This window comes from Denticeps clupeoides, unplaced genomic scaffold (genome assembly GCF_900700375.1).
Source record: "Denticeps clupeoides unplaced genomic scaffold, fDenClu1.1, whole genome shotgun sequence".
Taxonomy (NCBI): Eukaryota; Metazoa; Chordata; class Actinopteri; order Clupeiformes; family Denticipitidae; genus Denticeps; species Denticeps clupeoides.
Genome location: NW_021630092.1, coordinates 174,625 through 197,685, shown reverse-complemented (window position 1 = coordinate 197,685; position 23,061 = coordinate 174,625). Strand labels below are relative to the sequence as shown.

The 23,061-nt window shown below is 49.8% G+C and overlaps 1 protein-coding gene across 1 annotated transcript in view; it reads left to right on the top strand.

Annotated features, from left to right (window-relative positions):
• LOC114783320 (centromere-associated protein E-like) overlaps positions 1 to 23,061 on the top strand; it is a 30,428-nt gene that overhangs the window by 3,872 nt on the left and 3,495 nt on the right. The window contains exons 4-40 of the mRNA XM_028968744.1: positions 988 to 1,094; positions 1,178 to 1,267; positions 1,342 to 1,460; positions 1,548 to 1,667; positions 1,760 to 1,841; positions 1,931 to 1,998; positions 2,789 to 2,854; positions 2,945 to 2,996; positions 3,063 to 3,150; positions 3,239 to 3,368; positions 3,465 to 3,584; positions 3,661 to 3,813; positions 3,891 to 4,041; positions 8,669 to 8,762; positions 8,874 to 9,036; positions 9,122 to 9,178; positions 9,241 to 9,408; positions 10,286 to 10,360; positions 10,529 to 10,588; positions 10,663 to 10,794; positions 10,878 to 11,055; positions 11,136 to 11,230; positions 11,314 to 12,123; positions 12,227 to 12,304; positions 12,448 to 12,522; positions 12,865 to 12,978; positions 13,047 to 13,388; positions 15,454 to 15,537; positions 15,626 to 15,997; positions 16,078 to 16,149; positions 19,052 to 19,135; positions 19,226 to 19,681; positions 20,958 to 21,041; positions 21,130 to 21,876; positions 22,042 to 22,086; positions 22,353 to 22,388; positions 22,467 to 22,676. Of these exons, the coding sequence (XP_028824577.1) occupies positions 988 to 1,094; positions 1,178 to 1,267; positions 1,342 to 1,460; positions 1,548 to 1,667; positions 1,760 to 1,841; positions 1,931 to 1,998; positions 2,789 to 2,854; positions 2,945 to 2,996; positions 3,063 to 3,150; positions 3,239 to 3,368; positions 3,465 to 3,584; positions 3,661 to 3,813; positions 3,891 to 4,041; positions 8,669 to 8,762; positions 8,874 to 9,036; positions 9,122 to 9,178; positions 9,241 to 9,408; positions 10,286 to 10,360; positions 10,529 to 10,588; positions 10,663 to 10,794; positions 10,878 to 11,055; positions 11,136 to 11,230; positions 11,314 to 12,123; positions 12,227 to 12,304; positions 12,448 to 12,522; positions 12,865 to 12,978; positions 13,047 to 13,388; positions 15,454 to 15,537; positions 15,626 to 15,997; positions 16,078 to 16,149; positions 19,052 to 19,135; positions 19,226 to 19,681; positions 20,958 to 21,041; positions 21,130 to 21,876; positions 22,042 to 22,086; positions 22,353 to 22,388; positions 22,467 to 22,676 (5,977 nt within the window). The remainder of the gene's footprint in view (positions 1 to 987; positions 1,095 to 1,177; positions 1,268 to 1,341; positions 1,461 to 1,547; positions 1,668 to 1,759; positions 1,842 to 1,930; positions 1,999 to 2,788; positions 2,855 to 2,944; positions 2,997 to 3,062; positions 3,151 to 3,238; positions 3,369 to 3,464; positions 3,585 to 3,660; positions 3,814 to 3,890; positions 4,042 to 8,668; positions 8,763 to 8,873; positions 9,037 to 9,121; positions 9,179 to 9,240; positions 9,409 to 10,285; positions 10,361 to 10,528; positions 10,589 to 10,662; positions 10,795 to 10,877; positions 11,056 to 11,135; positions 11,231 to 11,313; positions 12,124 to 12,226; positions 12,305 to 12,447; positions 12,523 to 12,864; positions 12,979 to 13,046; positions 13,389 to 15,453; positions 15,538 to 15,625; positions 15,998 to 16,077; positions 16,150 to 19,051; positions 19,136 to 19,225; positions 19,682 to 20,957; positions 21,042 to 21,129; positions 21,877 to 22,041; positions 22,087 to 22,352; positions 22,389 to 22,466; positions 22,677 to 23,061) is intronic.

Sequence of the window (23,061 nt, the reverse complement as noted above, 5' to 3'; positions counted from 1 at the left end):
TCATATCTCCACTTTAGCGCGGTCTGTCTGAAATGTTATTTCCTGCGCTGCCTGTGTCTCTTGTCTTTGCTCCATGGCTGGTGTCTACGTGTCTCTTGTCTTTGCTCCATGGCTGGTGTCTACGTGTCTCTTGTCTTTGCTTCATGGCTGGTGTCTACGTGTCTCTTGTCTTTGCTTCATGGCTGGTGTCTACGTGTCTCTTGTCTTTGCTTCATGGCTGGTGTCTACGTGTCTCTTGTCTTTGCTTCATGGCTGGTGTCTACGTGTCTCTCGTCTTTGCTTCATGGCTGGTGTCTACGTGTCTCTCGTCTTTGCTCCATGGCTGGTGTCTACGTGTCTCTCGTCTTTGCTTCATGGCTGGTGTCTACGTGTCTCTCGTCTTTGCTTCATGGCTGGTGTCTACGTGTCTCTCGTCTTTGCTCCATGGCTGGTGTCTACGTGTCTCTCGTCTTTGCTTCATGGCTGGTGTCTACGTGTCTCTTGTCTTTGCTTCATGGCTGGTGTCTACGTGTCTCTTGTCTTTGCTCCATGGCTGGTGTCTACGTGTCTCTCGTCTTTGCTTCATGGCTGGTGTCTACGTGTCTCTCGTCTTTGCTTCATGGCTGGTGTCTACGTGTCTCTCGTCTTTGCTCCATGGCTGGTGTCTACGTGTCTCTCGTCTTTGCTTCATGGCTGGTGTCTACGTGTCTCTCGTCTTTGCTTCATGGCTGGTGTCTACGTGTCTCTTGTCTTTGCTCCATGGCTGGTGTCTGCGTGTCTCTTGTCTTTGCTCCATGGCTGGTGTCTACGTGTCTCTTGTCTTTGTTACGTGTCCCAGCAGCTTCTGGAGAAACGGTAACGTATCTGACATGATTAGGAGATTTCATGTTTCCTGGTCTTCTTCTTCATCGCCTGCATTGTTCAGGATCACATCTATAGGTTCTGCTGCCTTTGCAGGACCCAGGAAGTGTGGTTCTCTGGTAATATTTGGGTCTTTTCTTCCATCAGAGAGGCCGAAACCCCCAGTGCTGAAGCTTCGCAGCTGTACTGGAAGGCCGATAAACTCTCCATCCATCAGATTGACGATGGAAACATCACCAAGAGTTTCAGTTTTGGTCAGGGCTTCGCTTTATCCTTTTTATCTTATTTTTTTTATTACTAAAACGCATTTTATTTAAAGAGCCGGATCTTCCTACAGACCGGGTCTTCAGTTCAGAGGAGTCCACCAACCAGCTGTATCAAAGCATCGCTAAGTCCCTAGTGGTTTCCACCGTGGAGGGCTACAATGGTGAGGATGAAGAATGGCTGCCGGTGGTGCAGGAGCCACTCATAATCATCTCGTATTTCAACGTGCCCCCACAGGTACAATATTTGCTTATGGCCAGACATCCTCTGGAAAGACCTTCACCATGATGGGCAGTGAGCACAGTCCTGGCGTGATCCCTCAGGCTGTAGAAGATGTCTTCCAGACCATAAAGAACGTGAGGACTGCCTCTTTCTTGGTCGTGGAGCGAGTTGTGGAGTGTTTGTGGCGTTGGGATTTTAGCTGCTGTTTCTCCACATTGCAGTGTCCAAAGAAGGAGTTTCTCCTCCGAGTCAGTTACATGGAGATCTATAATGAGACAGTCACCGACCTGCTGTGTGACTCCTGGAAGAGGAAACCACTGGAGATCCGAGAGGGGAACTACGTAAGCGTCTCCACCGGGTTTTACACTCCATATTTCTGAGCTGCTCTTTGTGTTGAATCATCTGGTTGAAAGTGCCTGTCCATCTCCGTTAGAAAAACGTGTACGTAGCAGACCTGACGGAGGAGTTGGTGACATCTCCACAGCAAGTGCTGGCGTGGATCGGCAAAGGCGAAAGTACTGCCGCCGCCGCCGCTGGCTTCTAGTTGTCCACGTTGTCTGGTGGTGGAACGTAGGCTCTGACCGGGCGTGTTCTTGTCTTGTAGAGAACAGACACTACGGGAAAACCAAGATGAACCAGAGGAGCAGCCGCTCCCACACCATCTTTCGCATGGTCAGTGAAGAAGTCCCCGATGCTCGCTCTCTAACCTCAGTACCTGGGTGGTAGTAGCCTAGTGGGTAACACACTCGCCTATGAACCAGGAGACCCAGGTTCAAATCCCACTTACTACCATTGTGTCCCTGAGCAAGACACTTAACCCTAAGTTGCTCCAGGGGGGGACTGTCCCTGTAATACTGATTGTAAGTCGCTCTGGATAAGGGCGTCTGATAAATGCTGTAAATGTAAATGTAAATGTACCTGCTGGGGATGGCGGATGATGATGTATTTAATGACATTTTTAACATTTATGCAGAATGTTTCTTTGGAAACAATTACATTTAAACAACATTTACTTCTTATAGAGCCCATAATCACATACAGTACGTCTCAATGGGCTTTGACAGGCCCTACAGTTGTCACCCAACACACTTGACCCTTCTGCACACAAGGACAAACTAGGAGAGAGGAAAAAGGTGGAAAGGAACGTTGGGAAGGAGTGATAGAGAGAGGGTAGAGGGAGCCTGCAAGTGGTGTCAGTGCAGGGTTGGTGATGGTTTGTCCAATAAGAGAAAAGGTCCTACAGTTGTAGATGTGGAGAAGTCCAAAGTGCTGTCCAGTGTCATGGGGTACATTACATGTCCATTATGATGCAACTGGCCCATTAAACATCTGGGAACCTAATGCTCTTAATTTATCGGTCTGGAATTTTTTTCATGATCAGTTTGCAGAATTGATGTTTTTAAGTGATGAGCACCACAGAAAGATCAGCAGCTCAGCTGTGGGCCGGTTGGTGTGGTTTCAGATCCTGGAGAGTCGTGAGAGGAGCGACCAGGAGAATGCCGACGGAGCCATCATCGTGTCCCACTTGGTGAGATTCTCTCAGGTTTTCACAGTTGGTGTTCCAGCACGGAGCGGTTTTTCTAACAGGAAGTGGGGTTTCTTCTGCTTGCCACTTTAGAACCTTGTGGATTTGGCCGGAGCAGAGAGAGCGAGTCAGACGGGTGCAGAGGGTGAGCGGGAGCTTTTTATCTTCATCCAAGCGTGGCTGTGTTTTACTGTTCGTGTTGTGTTTTTAGGGGCGCGATTTAAAGAAGGCTGCAACATCAATCGCAGCCTCTCTACACTGGGACAGGTCATTAAGAAGCTCTCTGAAGAAAACCAGCGGTGAGAAGAACCGTGGTGGCGTCTAGTTCCACTCGCTTTCCAGGCTGCAGTTCAGCACACGCCTCATAACACATCTCGATCTCCACAGGGGCTTCATCAACTACAGGGACAGTAAACTCACGCGAATCCTGCAGAACTCGCTTGGAGGAAACGCCAAGACGGTCATCATCTGCACCGTCACCCCTGCGGCGGCGGATGAGACCCTCAGCACGCTGCAGGTAGTAGAGATGCAGGCACCATAATGACGAGAAGGTCCGTCGGTGGCGGCCCAGCAGCAGTACCATCTCCGTGATGTCGTGTCCCTCTGCGTTCAGTTTGCGAGTGCAGCGAAGCGCATGAAGAACGACCCCCACGTGACCGAGGTGTCGGACGATGGTGCCCTGCTCCGGCGCTACAGGAACGAGATTGTGGAGCTCCGGCAGCGTCTGCAGGAGGTGAGCAGCTCTGGTGGACCCTCGTCTGCTGCTCCGGCTGCTGCTTTGTGTTGAGCGCGTCTCGTCTCGCTCTCAGGTGTCGTCGGTGACGCAGACCACCGTGACGGAGAAGGAGACGCTGTGCCAGCTTCTTCAGGAGAAGGAGCAGCTGCAGCGGGATCAGGAAGACCGAATCCGCAACCTGACCAAGCTGCTGGTCACCGCGTCCAACGTTGTCCCGGCCAGGAAGGTGAGTTACCCCGAGTTGACCTTTAACCTTTAGGTGGTCCTGGTCCTGATGTTCTCCTGATGTTCTGCGCTCTGTAGCTGATTCCCAGGCGGCGCATGACGTGGGGCGGGAAACTGCTACGCCGCGCCCTGTCCCCAGAGCGTCAAGGTGAGGCCGACGTCAGCCTGTTGGAGCCGCTGGTGAAGCGGCGTGTGGTGGACATGTCCACCCTCTCCGAGCAGAGTGAAGGTGAGCAGGTATTGGACAGGTCTCAGGTCACCAGGAGTGTGTGGCTCTGGATTTACTGATGAAGGCTGATTATTGTTTTAGAGCTGCGTGCTGTAAATATAAATTTGAGAGGTTTTGATGATACCGGCCTACTGCAGAAATGTCCGCTCCCCATTACCTGCTTGAAACCACGCCTACTAGTACGAGTACCACGCCACTGCACTCGAAACCAAAACGTGCCGCACGCCTGAAACCACGCCTACTAGTACGAGTACCACGGCACTGCACTCAAAACCAAAATGTCACACGCCTTAAACCACGCCTACTAGTACGAGTACCACGGCACTGCACTCAAAACCAACTGTCACACGCCTGAAACCACGCCTACTAGTACGAGTACCACGCCACTGCACTCAAAACCAACTGTCACACGCCTGAAACCACGCCTACTAGTACGAGTACCACGCCACTGCACTCAAAACCAAAACGTGTCACACGCCTGAAACCACGCCTACTAGTACGAGTACCACGAGTACCACGTCACTGCACTCAAAACCAACTGTCACACGCCTGAAACCACGCCTACTAGTACGAGTACCACGACACTGCACTCAAAACCAAAACATGTCACACGCCTGAAACCACGCCTACTAGTACGAATACCACGCCACTGCACTCAAAACCAACTGTCACACGCCTGAAACCACGCCTACTAGTACGAGTACCACGCCACTGCACTCAAAACCAACTGTCACACGGCTGAAACCACGCCTACTAGTACGAGTACCACGCCACTGCACTCAAAACCAACTGTCACACGCCTGAAACCACGCCTACTAGTACGAGTACCACGCCACTGCACTCAAAACCAACTGTCACACGCCTGAAACCACGCCTACTAGTACGAGTACCACGCCACTGCACTCAAAACCAACTGTCACACGGCTGAAACCACGCCTACTAGTACGAGTACCACGCCACTGCACTCAAAACCAACTGTCACACCCCTTAAACCACGCCTACTAGTACGAGTACCACGCCACTGCACTCAAACCTACTGTCACACGCCTGAAACCACGCCTACTAGTACGAGTACCACGCCACTGCACTCAAAACCAACTGTCACACCCCTTAAACCACGCCCTACTAGTACGAGTACCACGCCACTGCACTCAAAACCTACTGTCACACGGCTGAAACCACGCCTACTAGTACGAGTTACCACGCCACTGCACTCAAAACCAACTGTCACACCCCTTAAACCACGCCTACTAGTACGAGTACCACGCCACTGCACTCAAAACCTACTGTCACACGGCTGAAACCACGCCTACTAGTACGAGTACCACGCCACTGCACTCAAAACCAACTGTCACACCCCTTAAACCACGCCTACTAGTACGAGTACCACGCCACTGCACTCAAAACCTACTGTCACACGCCTTAAACCACGCCTACTAGTACGAGTACCACGCCACTGCACTCAAAACCTACTGTCACACGCCTGAAACCACGCCTACTAGTACGAGTACCACGGCACTGCACTCAAAACCTACTGTCACACGCCTTAAACCACGCCTACTAGTACGAGTACCACGCCACTGCACTCAAAACCAACTGTCACACCCCTTAAACCACGCCTACTAGTACGAGTACCACGCCACTGCACTCAAAACCTACTGTCACACGGCTGAAACCACGCCTACTAGTACGAGTACCACGCCACTGCACTCAAAACCAACTGTCACACCCCTTAAACCACGCCTACTAGTACGAGTACCACGCCACTGCACTCAAAACCTACTGTCACACGGCTGAAACCACGCCTACTAGTACGAGTACCACGCCACTGCACTCAAAACCAACTGTCACACCCCTTAAACCACGCCTACTAGTACGAGTACCACGCCACTGCACTCAAACCTACTGTCACACGCCTTAAACCACGCCTACTAGTACGAGTACCACGCCACTGCACTCAAAACCTACTGTCACACGCCTGAAACCACGCCTACTAGTACGAGTACCACGCCACTGCACTCAAAACCTACTGTCACACGCCTTAAACCACGCCTACTAGTACGAGTACCACGCCACTGCACTCAAAACCAACTGTCACACCCCTTAAACCACGCCTACTAGTACGAGTACCACGCCACTGCACTCAAAACCTACTGTCACACGGCTGAAACCACGCCTACTAGTACGAGTACCACGCCACTGCACTCAAAACCAACTGTCACACCCCTTAACCACGCCTACTAGTACGAGTACCACGCCACTGCACTCAAACCTACTGTTCACACGCCTTAAACCACGCCTACTAGTACGAGTACCACGCCACTGCACTCAAAACCTACTGTCACACGCCTTAAACCACGCCTACTAGTACGAGTACCACGCCACTGCACTCAAAACCTACTGTCACACGCCTGAAACCACGCCTACTAGTACGAGTACCACGGCACTGCACTCAAAACCAAAACGTGCCACACGCCTACTAGTACGAGTACCACGCCACTGCACTCGAAACCAAAACGTGCCGCACGCCTGAAACCACGCCTACTAGTACGAGTACCACGGCACTGCACTCAAAACCAAAATGTCTTACGCCTGAAACCACGCCTACTAGTACGAGTACCACGGCACTGCACTCAAAACCAAAATGTCTTACGCCTGAAACCACGCCTACTAGTACGAGTACCACGGCACTGCACTCGAAACCAAAACGTGCCGCACTCCTGAAACCACGCCTACTTGTACGAGTACCACGCCACTGCACTCAAAACCAAAACATGCCACACGCCTACTAGTACGAGTACCACGCCACTGCACTCGAAACCAAAACGTGCCGCACTCCTGAAACCACGCCTACTTGTACGAGTACCACGCCACTGCACTCAAAACCAAAACATGCCACACGCCTACTAGTACGAGTACCACGCCACTGCACTCGAAACCAAAACGTGCCGCACGCCTGAAACCACGCCTACTAGTACGAGTACCACGCCACTGCACTCAAAACCAAAACGTGCCACACGCCTACTAGTACGAGTACCACGCCACTGCACTCGAAACCAAAACGTGCCGCACACCTGAAACCACGCCTACTAGTACGAGTACCACGCCACTGCACTCAAAACCAACTGTCACATGCCTGAAACCACGCCTACTAGTACGAGTACCACGCCACTGCACTCAAAACCAACTGTCACATGCCTGAAACCACGCCTACTAGTACGAGTACCACGCCACTGCACTCAAAACCAACTGTCACACGCCTGAAACCACGCCTACTAGTACGAGTACCACGCCACTGCACTCAAAACCAACTGTCACACGCCTGAAACCACGCCTACTAGTACGAGTACCACGCCACTGCACTCGAAACCAAAACGTGCCGCACGCCTTAAACCACGCCTACTAGTACGAGTACCACGCCACTGCACTCAAAACCTACTGTCACACGCCTGAAACCACGCCTACTAGTACGAGTACCACGGCACTGCACTCAAAACCAAAACGTGCCACACGCCTACTAGTACGAGTACCACGCCACTGCACTCGAAACCAAAACGTGCCGCACGCCTGAAACCACGCCTACTAGTACGAGTACCACGGCACTGCACTCAAAACCAAAATGTCTTACGCCTGAAACCACGCCTACTAGTACGAGTACCACGGCACTGCACTCAAAACCAAAATGTCTTACGCCTGAAACCACGCCTACTAGTACGAGTACCACGCCACTGCACTCAAAACCAAAACGTGCCACACGCCTACTAGTACGAGTACCACGCCACTGCACTCGAAACCAAAACGTGCCGCACGCCTGAAACCACGCCTACTAGTACGAGTACCACGCCACTGCACTCAAAACCAAAACGTGCCACACGCCTACTAGTACGAGTACCACGCCACTGCACTCGAAACCAAAACGTGCCGCACACCTGAAACCACGCCTACTAGTACGAGTACCACGCCACTGCACTCAAAACCAACTGTCACATGCCTGAAACCACGCCTACTAGTACGAGTACCACGCCACTGCACTCAAAACCAACTGTCACACGCCTGAAACCACGCCTACTAGTACGAGTACCACGCCACTGCACTCAAAACCAACTGTCACACGCCTGAAACCACGCCTACTAGTACGAGTACCACGCCACTGCACTCGAAATCAAAACGTGCCGCACGCCTGAAACCACGCCTACTAGTACGAGTACCACGCCACTGCACTCGAAACCAAAATGTCTCACGCCTGAAACCACGCCTACTAGTACGAGTACCACGCCACTGCACTCAAAACCAAAACGTGCAGCACGCATGAAACCACGCCTACTAGTACGAGTACCACGCCACTGCACTCAAAACCAAAACGTGCAGCACGCATGAAACCACGCCTACTAGTACGAGTACCACGCCACTGCACTCAAAACCAAAACGTGCAGCACGCATGAAACCACGCCTACTAGTACGAGTACCACGCCACTGCACTCAAAACCAAAACGTGCAGCACGCCTGAAACCACGCCTACTATTACGAATACCACGCCACTGCCCTCAAAACCAAGACGTGCCACACGCTCCACCCAAATAGACGATGGTTGTGGCAATGTTTTAATGCTGTTCCTATGATTCCCCAGACATGGAAGACAGTCGCTGGGACATTCCTGAAGACCGGGTCTTCGAACTGGAGCTGAATCAGAGCAATGTGACCCACCGCAGCTCCTCTGAGAAGTAAGCAGCTCTCTCTTAGTCTCTGGAAACTGTTGGACGTCTGCGTCTCACCATGTTCTGCTCCCCCCGGTCTCTGCGTGTCTCTGTAAATGTTGGACGTCTGCGTCTCAGCATGTTCGAGCGTCTCACCTGCCTGGAGGAGCGGTTGGAGAGGGAGCTCCAGCAGCGAGAGGAAGTCCAGCTGCTCCTGCAGCAGGAACAGGAGAAGGTGGAGCAGTTGAAGCAGCAGCTGGAGAACCGCTCTTCTCCACCCTCTCAGCGGGACTTTGACCAGGTGGGCAGAGCCACTCACACTGGACTGATGTTTCTCCACATTATTTAGATCCTCAGTACAGGAACAGACCTTTTCATGTTGACAGGTGAAGAAAGACCTGGGAGACACCATACATCTGTGTGAGACCTTGGCTTGTGAGAAGGTGAGTTCTGAAACACGCACATAAAAAAGTTGTGTACCATGACTGAACGATGTTCTGCTCAGGAGGACGTTCTGAAGGAGCGAGATCTTCTTGGCAGTGAGACGCAGCTGCTGATTGGGCAAGTGGAGCACCTGCAGCTGGAGATTCAGGCCTTGGAGAAGGAGGTTCAGGAGAAGATGGAGATAAAGGAGTTTGACTGTTTGGAAGAAGAGGCAAAGAAAGATTATGAGGTAAGGAATTATTATTATTATTATTTTTTTACATAAACCTCTCAAAACTGAATGATGTACTTGCAGAGCAGAGAGGATCATGCACACTATTAAAAATGTGGTTTTAATTAAAGGTCCCCTGTTATGAAAATGTGACTTTTTGATTTAATTTATTGAACATTGATATGTTCCCCTGGCCTGTCTGGTCCTGCAGTGGCTTGAAATGTCGATAGGCTTCACCGTCCCGGGAACAGAAGCTTGTGCGGTCAGATATGGAATTTGCCCCCTTATGATGTCATAAGGGGACATGTTTCTCATGCTTTTTCCGCCCAGAGAATTTCTCACCCCTCCGCTAAAACATGGCCTCCAAATGTGTGAAGTATCTCAGATGCTCAGTGTTTGGATATAAAAAAGAGCTCAAATCTATTTCTTTATTTCTTTAAGTTCAGTCACGTGAGACTATAATTTCTGGAATTAACACAGCACGACTTCTTTTTATCGCCAAACACTTTACAGCAAGTGTTGATGACGTCATTTCCTCGAACGCTCGCTCAACCTCATTAGCATATAAAGCTACAGATGGTGAAATGGTGCATCCTGGGAAATCTCACTGTGGGACTGGATCAGAGTGGCTGGAATTCTGCACAGAGGCTGAATTTCAGAAACATACTTCAGATACCGTGTTAGTGGACCAATAAGACCGATATAGAAGCAGAACCGTTTTCATAATAGCCGTAGTGAGGTCTATAGGTTCAGAATTAAAATGTCTAAATCATGAAGTCTGTTAAACATGTGACTATCAGGCCTATAAATAAGATTGTGTCTAATGGAAGCTGTGCTCATGCATGAATGGAGATGATCATGATAAAACCGCTAGATCTTCTCTCTGGTCCCTCAGCGAGAGCTGCTGGGTGAGATTGGAAGCCTGAAGGAGACGCTGCAGGACTCTCAGCAGCAGAACCACCGACTCCAGGTTAGATTTGCTCTCCACTTGTTCCTCAGCAGCTCTACCTATTTCAGGAGTTGATATGGTTTTTATGTCCGGTCAGTTTGAGGAGGTGCACTGATAGCTGCAAGGTTTATATGCCGGAATTCTGAGACTAAATTGAAGTGAACTGATGTATGAAAAATGATGCTGCAGGCGGAGCTGGACGTGGCCTTGAAGCAGAACGGCGAGCAGATGATGGACCTTCAGAACCTGGTGAGCTTGTTACTGCAGCGGAGAACCTGGTTGTCCGATTGTTTTCGTGTTTGTAAAAGTTTTTTTACGTGCAGCATGATAAAGACCTGCTCCAGGAAGTAAAGCGTTTACGTCGCTCTCTAGAAGATGCCGAGAGGCTCAGTCTGGAGACTAAAAAGGACTGGGCGTTCCTCCGCACAGACAACCTAGAGCTCCAGGAGAGGGATGTAAGGACCCCGACTGTCTGGGGAGCTGCTGGGGACGTGTCCCTCTGGTCTCCTCAAATCAGGACCTCTTGTTGGCCCCTTAGGTCAGACTGAGCGCAGATCACCAGCGTATGGAGGCGGAGCTCCGAGGTGCACAGGCGCAGTTGGAGGCGGAGAAGACGCGCTTCCGGAAGATGCAGACGGACCTACAGAAGGAACTGATGGGGGCGTTTGATGAAAACACGAAGCTCACTGCTCTGCTGGATGGAAAGGTCCCTAAAGGTAGGTTCTGGTTGAAGAACCTCCTTGAGCCTGACCACACCTGCAGCGTTGTCAGAGTGTGTGTGTGTGTGTGTGTTCAGGGCTGCTGGACTCTATAACTCTGGAGAGGGTGGTCTCGGATCAGAAGGCGGAGCTGCTGGCCGAACAGCAGAGGGCAGCAGAGCTCCACCAGCAGGTAGGGCTGACTCAGCACCTCAGCCACACTGGAAAAAGTTTCTTCAGCTTCTCAGAGGTTTTGTGCCTCTCTTGTGTGCTCAGGTGCAGGAGCTAATGGGGCAGCTGCGCAAGGTGGAGGCTGAAGGAGAACAGGTCCTGACTGTCCAGCAGGAGGTGCAGCGTCTGGAGCAGGAATGCTCCGACAGCAGCTGCAGGCTGGATGAAGCTCAGGCTGCAAACGCACAGCTAACTGAGGAGCTGCAGCATCTGCGTTCTGAGAGGGAGCAGCTGGAGGAGAAGCTGAGAGAAGGAGAGAGGAGGCGGGTGGAGGAGCTGGAGGAGCTGCAGTCTGACAGGGAGAAGCTTGAGGAGAAGCTGAGAGAAGAAGAGAGGAGGCGGGTGGAGGAGCTGCGTTCTGACAGGGAGCAGCTGGAGGAGAAGCTGAGAGAAGAAGAGAGGAGGCGGGTGGAGGAGCTGCAGTCTGACAAGGAGCAGCTGGAGGAGAAGCTGAGAGAAGAAGAGAGGAGGCGGGTGGAGGAGCTCCAGCATCTGCAGTCTGACAAGGAGCAGCTGGAGGAGAAGCTGAGAGAAGAAGAGAGGAGGCGGGTGGAGGAGCTCCAGCGTCTGCAGTCTGACAAGGAGCAGCTGGAGGAGAAGCTGAGAGAAGAAGAGAGGAGGCGGGTGGAGGAGCTGGAGGAGCTGCACTCACATGTGAATTCCCTCAGTGCAGAGAGGGACCAGCTGCAGGAGCAGCAGATGGTAGGAACTGTGGTCCACTCTGAGGATCTGGAGAGGCTGAGATCAGATGTTGGAGCTCTGACTGCAGAGAGAGACCAGCTGGTGGAGATGATGGAGGGGCTGAGGGAGGAGAGGAGTCAACTAAAGAGAGACCTGGAGGACAAGCTGGACCAGGTGAGAGTAGGACCATATTCTGGGCTCCAGCAACCCTGACTAGGAATAATCGTGTTTTCTGTGTATTTCACTTACAATTCCTGGAAGTTCTTCTTTTTCTCAGCAGTGTGTGGAGACTCAATCAGAGGTGCTGCAGCTGAAGAACCAGCTGTCCCCCACTCCCTCCCTGGCACAGGAGCAGGTGACAACCTTGATACTGAGTTTGATGAAGCTAGGCTGGAACTGTTCCTGGTGGAGACTTGCTGTGAACCTGTGTGTGTGTGTGTGTGTGTGTGTGTGTGTGTGTGTGTGTGTGTGTGTGTGTGTGTGTGTGTGCGCGCGCAGATGCAGCAGGAGCTGGAAGTCCTGAGACGGGAGAAGGAGCAGCTGCAGGCTGATATACAGGAGAATGTGGACATGGTATGGAATCAACCTGGAAAGAATTCACCCCTTTCAAATGTCGGGATCTAATAAAATGTTACCAGTGTGAATATTATCTTAATATTCCAGAGGCATAGTTTTATTATTGATCTTTTAATCCAGGAATGAATAAAATCTTTCCACAGACCACAAGGAGTAAATACAAAGATACCACCATAAAATAAAAAGATACCACCTGACCACCAGGCCTTCACAAGCAATGGAACAAATTGAATCATTAAGACTTTCAAAATGAACATGTTAATCAGTGAGGTTTTTAATTGATCAATATTTATTAAATAAATTGATTCTAATACTGCAGACATTTTACCCCATGTGCAGATGATCGAGAATCAGAACGAGCTGAGAGAGGCTCTGGAGAAGATCAGAGTCCTGAAAAAGCAGAAAGCATCAGAAGATCAGCTCAGAACATCTCTGCAGGACATGGAGCTTCAGGTAGGAACTGTACCATCAGGCTGAGTTGAGGAAATTCTGTTCTGTTTTATGACTACCTGTGTTTTCAGCTGGAAGAGCTACAGAAGGAACAGGACCGTCTTCTGCAGGAGCACAGTGAGGAGCTGCAGCGCCTGCATTCCGACAGGGAGCAGCTGGAGGAGAAGCTGAGAGAAGAAGAGAGGAGGAGGATGGAGGAGCTGCATTCATGTGTGAATTCCCTCAGTGCAGAGAGGGACCAGCTGCAGGAGCAGCAGATGGAGGGAACTGTGGTCCACTCTGAGGATCTGGAGAGGCTGAGATCAGATGTTGGAGCTCTGACTGCAGAGAGAGACCAGCTGGTGGAGATGATGGAGGGGCTGAGGGAGGAGAGGAGTCAACTAAAGAGAGACCTGGAGGACAAGCTGGGCCAGGTGAGATCTTCTGTTTCCTCCACATGGAGGAGTGGAAAGTGTGGGGGAGGATGTATTCTGAAGTTGAGTTTATGGGTGGATACACACTAAAGGTGTGTGTTTGTGTTGAAGATCATACAGATACAGGGGAAACTGAAGCAGGTTAACCTTGTGAAGTCTGAGGGCCAGCAGGTGGTATAGACAGGCCTTTTGTATTAGTCTTTTCTATAAAGGTAGGAATCTAGAATTATTATTACGATGAATTATATAATTTTTTTTCCAAATACAAGAGTTATGAGCTGAGCTCCTTTCCAGGGTAGAGTGACCCTGCTATTGAAGTCAGTGCTGTTGTCCAAGAAAAAATTGTCCCGACATACGTATAGTGGTAGGAAAGTCCAAAGTGCAGTGTGGAGCATCTGTCTGTTTGGAGATACTGGAAAGTGCAGAATAGGTTTTAGTCCAGTGTCATGGTCTACACTGCATGTCCATTTGAAGATCCCTGAAGCTTTAGCCGTTATGGTGATTGTGGCTGTGGTGACCGGTGACCCTCTGGTACATTTCATGCTGGGTCGTTTTGTCAAGCTCATTGCCAGGATCCCTCTGGCGGTCCCTTCATTGGACTGGAGGTAGTCTGGGCGCTTGATTCAGTGCCTCGGAGAGAACGAACAGAAACCATGTCAGACTGTGGCATTTTACAGCTGGTTTAGAAATATGTGGCTATAGTGGTACATTTGTAAAATAAAATAAAGAACTCTGGCTGCCGTATTCTGAACTAGCTGGAGTTTCCTTACTAGAACATCCAGACAGTAATGTGTTGCAGTACTTGGTGAGATAGAAAGGCTGTCCAGGGTGATGGTGTAGTCAGACATCTTACATCTGGCTGCAATTACGAGAGCTTCTGTCTTGTCAGGGTTTAACAGGAGAACGTTGGTGAGCATCCACTGTCTAATGTCCTTCAGACAATTCTCTATTCTGTTCAGCTGCTGCCTCTGGTCTGGCATTGCTGACAGATACAGCTGTGTGTCGTCAGCGTAGCAATGAAAGCTAATACCGTGTTTGTGGATGACGTCGCCTAAAGGTAACATGTATAGAGAAAAAAGTAACGGACCTAGGACAGAACCTTGTGGAACACCAAACTCTACTTTACTATGTGAAGACGAAACACCATTGATGTCCACAAACTGATATCGGTTGGTCAAATCTGAACCATTCAAGGGATGTTCCCTTAATGCCAATAACATTCTCTAACCTGGCAAGGAGAATAGCGTGATCAATAGTGTCAAACGCTGCACTCAGATCAAGCAGGACAAGCAGCGAGATGCGTCCCTGATCAGAGGCCAACAGCAGGTCATTAACCACTTTAACCAGCGCTGTCTCAGTGCTATGATGAGGTCTAAATCCCGATTTATATACTTCATGAATGTTGTGTCACTTATCGACATACAATTACAATAAAAACATTCTGATTCTATTTCATTATAGCTATCACATGACCACCATTTACATCTAAATCATGTCAAAAGGGTTCAGCGATGAACCTGTCATAAACCATGAATCACAATGACAATCACTTCACATGAAGTAATATTCATTCCAGATTCTTCTATTATTCTAAAATATTAGATTCTTCACCACATCAGGATCTACCTGAACAACTCACAGTTCTCTCCTTCTGCAACTACACGCAACCTTGTAGTAGCAATAGACAACCAACTCTCCCCAATTGTCCACACCACCCCACTGCTACGTTCCCTCCACTGGCTCCCAGTAGCTCATTAACGTGCAGCCCAGCGAGTGAAGAGAAACCCACGTTGCTGTAGGTCTGGTCGGTGCAGGAATGTCACATGATGCCTAGAGAAGTAATGAGGTATATAAAACGCATTATGTGGTGGCACTGTGAGGGTGGTGCTCTGTAATCTTGTGAACCACGCCTACTTTTGAGCCTACAACATGTAGCAAGGAAGAAAAAACAGTGCAATTATTATTTTTGTTTTTTTTAACCCATGATTGAGTGTTCTATTTGTCTCTTGGCTCATGTGCTGTAAGAAATTTGCATTATTTTCTTTCTCTGATCTTATTCTCTCAGGCTGAGGAGGCGGAGTCTCAACTTCAGTCCCTGCAGGAGAAACTCTCCCAGAGCTCTGATAACCTCTCTCTGCTGCAAGACCAGGTGAGGCTTCTACCGCTGCTGCTTCTCCTGACGTTTCCCCTCTCTCTCCTGTCCCAGCTGTAACCATCTCATGATGTCTCCTGTTAAGGTGCAGCATCTGACTGCTGAGCTGGAGTCCGTACGCTCAGAAAAAGAGCTGCTCTTCTCCAAGGATCTGCAAGGTGCTGAGGAGCTGCAGCGTCTGCAGTCTGACAAGGAGCAGCTGGAGGAGAAGCTGAGAGAAGAAGAGAGGAAGCGGGTGGAGGAGCTGCACTCACATGTGAATTCCCTCAGTGCAGACAGGGACCAGCTGCAGGAGCAGCAGATTGTAGGAACTGTGGTCCACTCTGAGGATCTGGAGAGGCTGAGATCAGATGTTGGAGCTCTGACTGTAGAGAGAGACCATCTGGTGGAGATGATGGAGGGGCTGAGGGAGGAGAGGAGTCAACTAAAGAGAGACCTGGAGGACAAGCTGGAGCAGGTGAGATCTTCTGTTTCCTCCACATGAAGAAGATGCATGCAGACATAAAGAAGCTTATGCTTTTAAATGTATTTTACTAGCTCCTACAGGCACAGAAGGAACTGAAAAGTGTCCACGCTGATGAGGGCCAGAGGCAGCAATTTGAGGCACAAGTAAGTGATTTATGGAGGAGTTCTGTTGACGTTTGTGACTCTTGATGAGACTTTTGAGTATTATTGTTATTGTTCTTGTGTGCCAAAGCATAGAGAGAACTGTTAAGATTATTTATGGTCTCTACAACGTAAATGCAAAATCCAAAAGAGGGCGTCATGGGAATGTCCTGTCAAATTTATTCTCTAATGTCTATCTCACCCAACTGCTTTATTGTGGAAAATATTGGTCTTGTCGGTCCCCTAATACTGTATCTGACGAGGAGGAGAAGAAAATTCACGGTAATGACGTCAACACCATGCACCAACCACAGAAAAAATAAAATGAACCCACTGCTTCTTCAGAGTCTCGTATGAAAAAGCCATGACGGTTGGTGGCGATAATGTTTTAGGGGATGGGTGGAAAAAGGCATGGGAAACAGGAGGTAACCTTTCCCCTTATGACGCCATAAGGGGACAAATTCCAGATCCGACCGTCTGAGCTGCAGCTCTCTGAACGGTGAAGCAGAACGACCAAAACACTCTTTACACCGACCGCCATTTCTAGCCACTGCAGGACCATAGACAGGCTGGAGGAACTCGTATTAATGTTCAATCATCTCCCTGCAGTCATTCCCTTTCAGATTTACTGCTATTAAATGCCACGATTTGTCAACAAAAACAGACAATTCAAATAGACACAGAACATTCAATAGTTGATAACTGTTGCTAGATGTGTTTTAGCATGTGGGTGGGGTGGGGCAGAGCACATAATAACCCACATAGAGACAGAACATATACAACAGTAGGCGGGCACATGCAAATTAACTCACACTATGGGCTTCAATCCGTTACATTATTTTTACAAGTTCACGCAGATACATGCAGCAACTGGGGGGAAACCTGTGAAAGAGTCTCACTCTCATCCTACAAATGATGCACTTCTGGGCAACACTCGCAGCTCCTCAGCAACTGTGGACATTTAAACATCAACATCAGACTCGCTTTTTATTTATTTCAACCAAAAAAAATCCTAAAGCGTGTGTAGGTGCCTCATGCAGCTTTTACCTGCAGTTGTCCAGTGGCTGAATTGCGGAGATGGACCTGCCCGACACACTCGATTCTGAAGCAGTAGTCCTACACCCGTTTCCTTCAGCCACCTCTATTTCTAGTCACGTTTATAAGTGGGGGTTTCAGAAACGCAACGCGGGTGTGGAGAGGAGGAGGAGGAGGGCCGCTGATACACACAACCAAACAGGACGTACAACCAGCGCTTTTATTACAAGGAGCTAACCAACATGAAGGAAGGGGTGGTCCAGAGGGGACAACTCAAACACGCACAAAGCTAACAGGCTAACTCTGGCTAACAACAAGGGGCCCATCACACAAGCAAAGGACACGAAGGAGATTCCCCCAACGGAGTAAGAACCTCCCGACACAGTAAGGGCCTAGCAGACCCTGGGGACCTCCTGAACACCATCTGGAGTCCCTTTTATATAGGTGGAGGTGACCAACGGGCAGATTTTCTGTGGAGCTGGTTGGCTTCCACTTCTCCCACGAAGTCCACCTAAATGAGACAGGGACACGAAAGCACAGCCAGCCAGGTACAAAATTCTAAATTGACACCACCCATTCACCCATAGGCCATCTCCTCCACAGTTGAAGTTGAGCTATATACATGTTAGACAGAACATAGTGAAACAAACCACGTTTCTCCGGAACCTGGTGCTACATGAAACATTTGAAGGATTAGACGATTACGTACTGACATGACGTGCACACGTGTGCGACGCAGACAAACTGGGCTACAAACAGGGGACACAGACAGTGCAAGAATAACATGTAGACAACAAGGACCCAGACAGCACAAAACGGGTGAAATGAATAATAAATGTGAAAAATAAAACCGTGCAAATATTGCTGTGCAAAATGGAACTTTAATAGATCATATATCGGAGGTAGTGTGAGTGCGTGTGTGCATGAGTGTGCAGTCTAGAGGTGAAAATCCCTGAGTGTTCAGGTGTCTGATGACCTGTGGGATGAAGCTGTTCCAGAGTCTGGCAGTGAGGGTCCGAATGGTTCGGTACCTTTGTCCAGATGGTAGGAGGGTGAAGATGCATGTGAGGGGTGTGTGAGTGAGTCCAAAGTCCAAAGTGAAGTGATTGTCACACGTGACACACAGCAGCACAGCACACAGTGCACACAGTGAAATTTGTCCTCTGCATTTAACCCATCACCCTGAGTGAGCAGTGGGCACCATGACAGGCGCCCGGGGAGCAGTGTGTGGGGACGGTGCTTTGCTCAGTGGCACCTCAGTGGTACCTTGGCAGATCGGGATTCGAACCAGCAACCTTCTGATTACGGGGCCGCTTCCTTAACCACTAGGCCACCACTGCCCCTCTGGGAATTCGGTTCAGCGTCCTTCACAATGCTGGTGACTTTCCGGATTCAGCGTGTGGTAAATATCCGTTATAGAACCGAGAGACTCCAATGATCATCTCAGCTGTCCTCACTATCTGCTGTAGGTTCTTGCAGTCCGATATGGAGCAGTTCCCAAACCAGACAGTGATACAGCTGGTCAGGAGGCTCTCAATGGTTGTTCTGTAGAAGGTGGTGAGGATGGGTGGTGGGAGATGGGTCTCCACAGGAAGTAAAGATGCTGCTGGGCTTTCTTGGCTGTGTAGCTGGTGAACCAGGAGAGGTTCTTGGAAAATGAACAGTTTTATTCATAATATAAGCAGCAAAAATAATTATTTCGTTTTAATAATTAAGGCACATCATTTAAATAACATGTTAAAAGTAAAAGCTGGTATTTAAATATAAGCAATTTTATAATTTTTATAATCGGACTAGTCGTTTTTAGTAAGTGACTAGTCAACATAAGTCCTCCACTCTTTATCATCATCATCTTCTTCTTTGCTCTCAGGCTGAGGAGGCGGAGTCTCAACTTCAGTCCCTGCAGGAGAAACTCTCCCAGAGCTCTGATAACCTCTCTGTGCTGCAAGACCAGGTGAGGCTTCTACCGCTGCTGCTTCTCCTGACGTTTCCCCTCTCTCTCTCCTGTCCCAGCTGTAACCATCTCATGATGTCTCCTGTTAAGGTGCAGCATCTGACTGCTGAGCTGGAGTCCGTACGCTCAGAAAAAGAGCTGCTCTTCTCCAAGGATCTGCAAGGTGCTGAGGAGCTGCAGCGTCTGCAGTCTGACAAGGAGCAGCTGGAGGAGAAGCTGAGAGAAGAAGAGAGGAGGCGGGTGGAGGAGCTCCAGCATCTGCAGTCTGACAAGGAGCAGCTGGAGGAGAAGCTGAGAGAAGAAGAGAGGAGGCGAGTGGAGGAGCTGGAGGAGCTGCACTCACGTGTGAATTCCCTCAGTGCAGAGAGGGACCAGCTGCAGGAGCAGCAGATGGAAGGAACTGTGGTCCACTCTGAGGATCTGGAGAGGCTGAGATCAGATGTTGGAGCTCTGACTGTAGAGAGAGACCAGCTGGTGGAGATGATGGAGGGGCTGAGGGAGGAGAGGAGTCAACTAAAGAGAGACCTGGAGGACAAGCTGGACCAGGTGAGATCTTCTGTTTATAAGCTTGAATAAAATTGCTTTTGTAATGTGATCGTATGGTTGTAAACATGGACCCTGTGTGGGTGGAGTTTACCTTCCTCTCTTGCTCCTGCAGCTCATCCCAGATGGTGAGTGTGTTTAATGGAAAGGTGGGATGCAGGGAATGTTCTTCAGCTCTTCATATATCAGCCAGTGCGCACCAGCTTGTTGTTAAAATGAACACACATGCTAATGCATTGAAAGGATGTTGAGAAAATGGGAACAATGTCCTGGACGCATCATCATCAGTGATGAAACCTGGGCTCATTGGGGGTTTGGGGTCTTTCAACATCAGACCCCCTTGCCCAGTCGACCCATCTGAGGTTGATCAGACCCCAACTTGTGAAGTGACTGTCGTTGTGATACACAGCAAGCACACCACACGAAATGTGTCCTCTGCATTGAACAGTGGGGACGGTGCTTTGCTCAGTGGCACCGGGATTCTATTCAGTCAGTAAACCTACCTGCCCACTCTGGCCTTATGGTGCTGCTGGATCTTCAATGACTTGATAACTACTACATTCCATCTTCTAAACAGCACTGACCGGGAGCTCGGACACCTCAGTCAAGTTAGCAGTGAGTCCTGTGTCCGACAGACATTCATAGAACGTCACTAAATGTTCATTAAACCTAAACCGTTCAAATAAAACCCAAACCCTGTTACCTACGGCTTTCACAATTGTGAAAGTGCATGATGGATTTGCACATGTAGTTTGCCAAAACCAGGCAGACTGACCTGGTTTTAAACCACACCAACAATAGGCCCATAAGCCAATCAGAAACAGGGAAGGGGCGGGACTTTGAGCTTTTCTCTGATATTACTGGACCAGGAATAGCTGAGTGACGAGGGAAAAGGATGTCCCTACATTAATGTTTTTTTTCCCAAATCAAATGAGACAAGCCTTCAATCTGTCAGTTATTCACCGTCACCGCACGTCCGGGTTCACAAGTGCAGCGCCGCGCAATTACATGAACGCAGAATGATTTATATTATGAGTAGGTGGACTGTTGCTGTCCCCGGCTGCCCAGTCTGTCCTCAGTGTTCCTCACGAGTCGCAGAACGCAGGATGGAGCTGGAAATTAGTCTGGTCGAGCTCGCACGGGAAATAAGCGGCCGCTTTATACTTATTTCACACATAACCCAACTAGTCGTTTTTATATCCTACTATGAAAATATCCACCATACTACTAGTCCTCCTCTCTTTATCATCATCATCATCATTATTATCTTCTCTTTCAGGCTGAGGAGGCGGAGTCTCAGCTTCAGTCCCTGCAGGAGAAACTCTCCCAGAGCTCTGATAACCTCTCTCTGCTGCAAGACCAGGTGAGGCTTCTACCGCTGCTGCTTCTCCTGACGTTTCCCCTCTCTCTCCTGTCCCAGCTGTAACCATCTCATGATGTCTCCTGTTAAGGTGCAGCATCTGACTGCTGAGCTGGAGTCCGTACGCTCAGAAAAAGAGCTGCTCTTCTCCAAGGATCTGCAAGGTGCTGAGGAGCTGCAGCGTCTGCAGTCTGACAAGGAGCAGCTGGAGGAGAAGCTGAGAGAAGAAGAGAGGAGGCGGGTGGAGGAGCTCCAGCGTCTGCAGTCTGACAAGGAGCAGCTGGAGGAGAAGCTGAGAGAAGAAGAGAGGAGGCGGGTGGAGGAGCTGGAGGAGCTGCGTTCTGACAGGGAGAAGCTGGAGGAGAAGCTGAGAGAAGGAGAGAGGAGGCGGGTGGAGGAGCTGGAGGAGCTGCGTTCTGACAGGGAGCAGCTGGAGGAGAAGCTGAGAGAAGAAGAGAGGAGGCGGGTGGAGGAGCTCCAGCATCTGCAGTCTGACAAGGAGCAGCTGGAGGAGAAGCTGAGAGAAGAAGAGAGGAGGCGGGTGGAGGAGCTGCAGCATCTGCAATCTGACAGGGAGAAGCTGGAGGAGAAGCTGAGAGAAGAAGAGAGGAGGAGGATGGAGGAGCTGCACTCACGTGTGAATTCCCTCAGTGCAGAGAGGGACCAGCTGCAGGAGCAGCAGATGGTAGGAACTGTGGTCCACTCTGAGGATCTGGAGAGGCTGAGATCAGATGTTGGAGCTCTGACTGCTGAGAAAGACCAGCTGGTGGAGATGATGGAGGGGCTGAGGGAGGAGAGGAGTCAACTAAAGAGAGACCTGGAGGACAAGCTGGACCAGGTGAGATCTTCTGAGTTGTAGACTGGCGCAGTGGGATTGATTCATATCACACACATTTTTTTTGTGTCTGTTTTAATAAATCAAATTGAAAATGGACTTCATTTAGCAGGTCAGATGTTTGGTTGGGATAGTTGATTCCAACTTGTGTTTAACTTCACCTTCCAGATCCAGAGAGTGAAGGAGCTGCAGTTCTCAGACCCCAGAGCACTGGTGAGTGGAACCAAAATCATACGAGACACTAGCATGTTGATCACACACATGGTGGGAAATGGCATCATGTCTGGTTCCTGGGTGGGTTTTTAGTTACGTTCCTGAGGAACTGGTTTCCCAAGACTTCCCATATGATCCAGCTCTATGCTTGGTTGGCAGTCACCAGTCTGTGGACAGAAGAGTTCAACCTCAAAACCTTTTAAGAAACAAGATGTTGACGTGTGAGAAGGTCCTGTTTTTGACTCTGCTGACCTCTCCCTTCCCAGGCCAAGAGCTCTGAGGACTCCGCCCAGATGCTGCAGGTAGGCGGAGTCTTAGTTCCACCTGGCTGCCCGCCCTCATCTGCTGGTGAAACATCTCCCCCTGCTTCTCTCCTCCAGGTGTGTCTGCAGCATTTCCAGGTGCTGCTTGACCGCTTGACCCAGGTGAACGATGAGAGGAGACACGTGATTGCGCTGGAATCTCCAGACCCTGCCGAGCGCGGCTTCAGCATCTCCCTGCTCCGCCTGGTGCCCAGCGACCGACGGGCCGCGTTCCTCACCTTTACACACAAGCTGAGAGACGTGGGCCTGTATCTGTTCTTCCGGGGGGTAAGACCTCCCACCACATGGGCTTCTGGATTTATTCTTCCGATTGTGCAGGGATTCTGCAGATCCTTAAAAAACGTCAAGGCCTTAAATATCATTAAAAATGGCAAGAAATCCAGAGAACGCTTCTCCATCAGGGTCCCAATTCTTATGGTGCTGAAGTAGGTAAAACGACGGTGCTTTCAAAGGCCACCTTGAGAAAAGGAAGAAAATCATGTTCTCACGCTCTGCCACGTCTCATGCCGAGGACGCCAGTTCATTTGTCTCAGTCCATAGCCATTACCACAGGTAATTGTTTTAAGATAACAACCTTCACAGGTTATTCCATACGTAACAGAACAAAACTGATGCCCATTATGCTGCACCCACTATCAATGCCGCCTGGCAA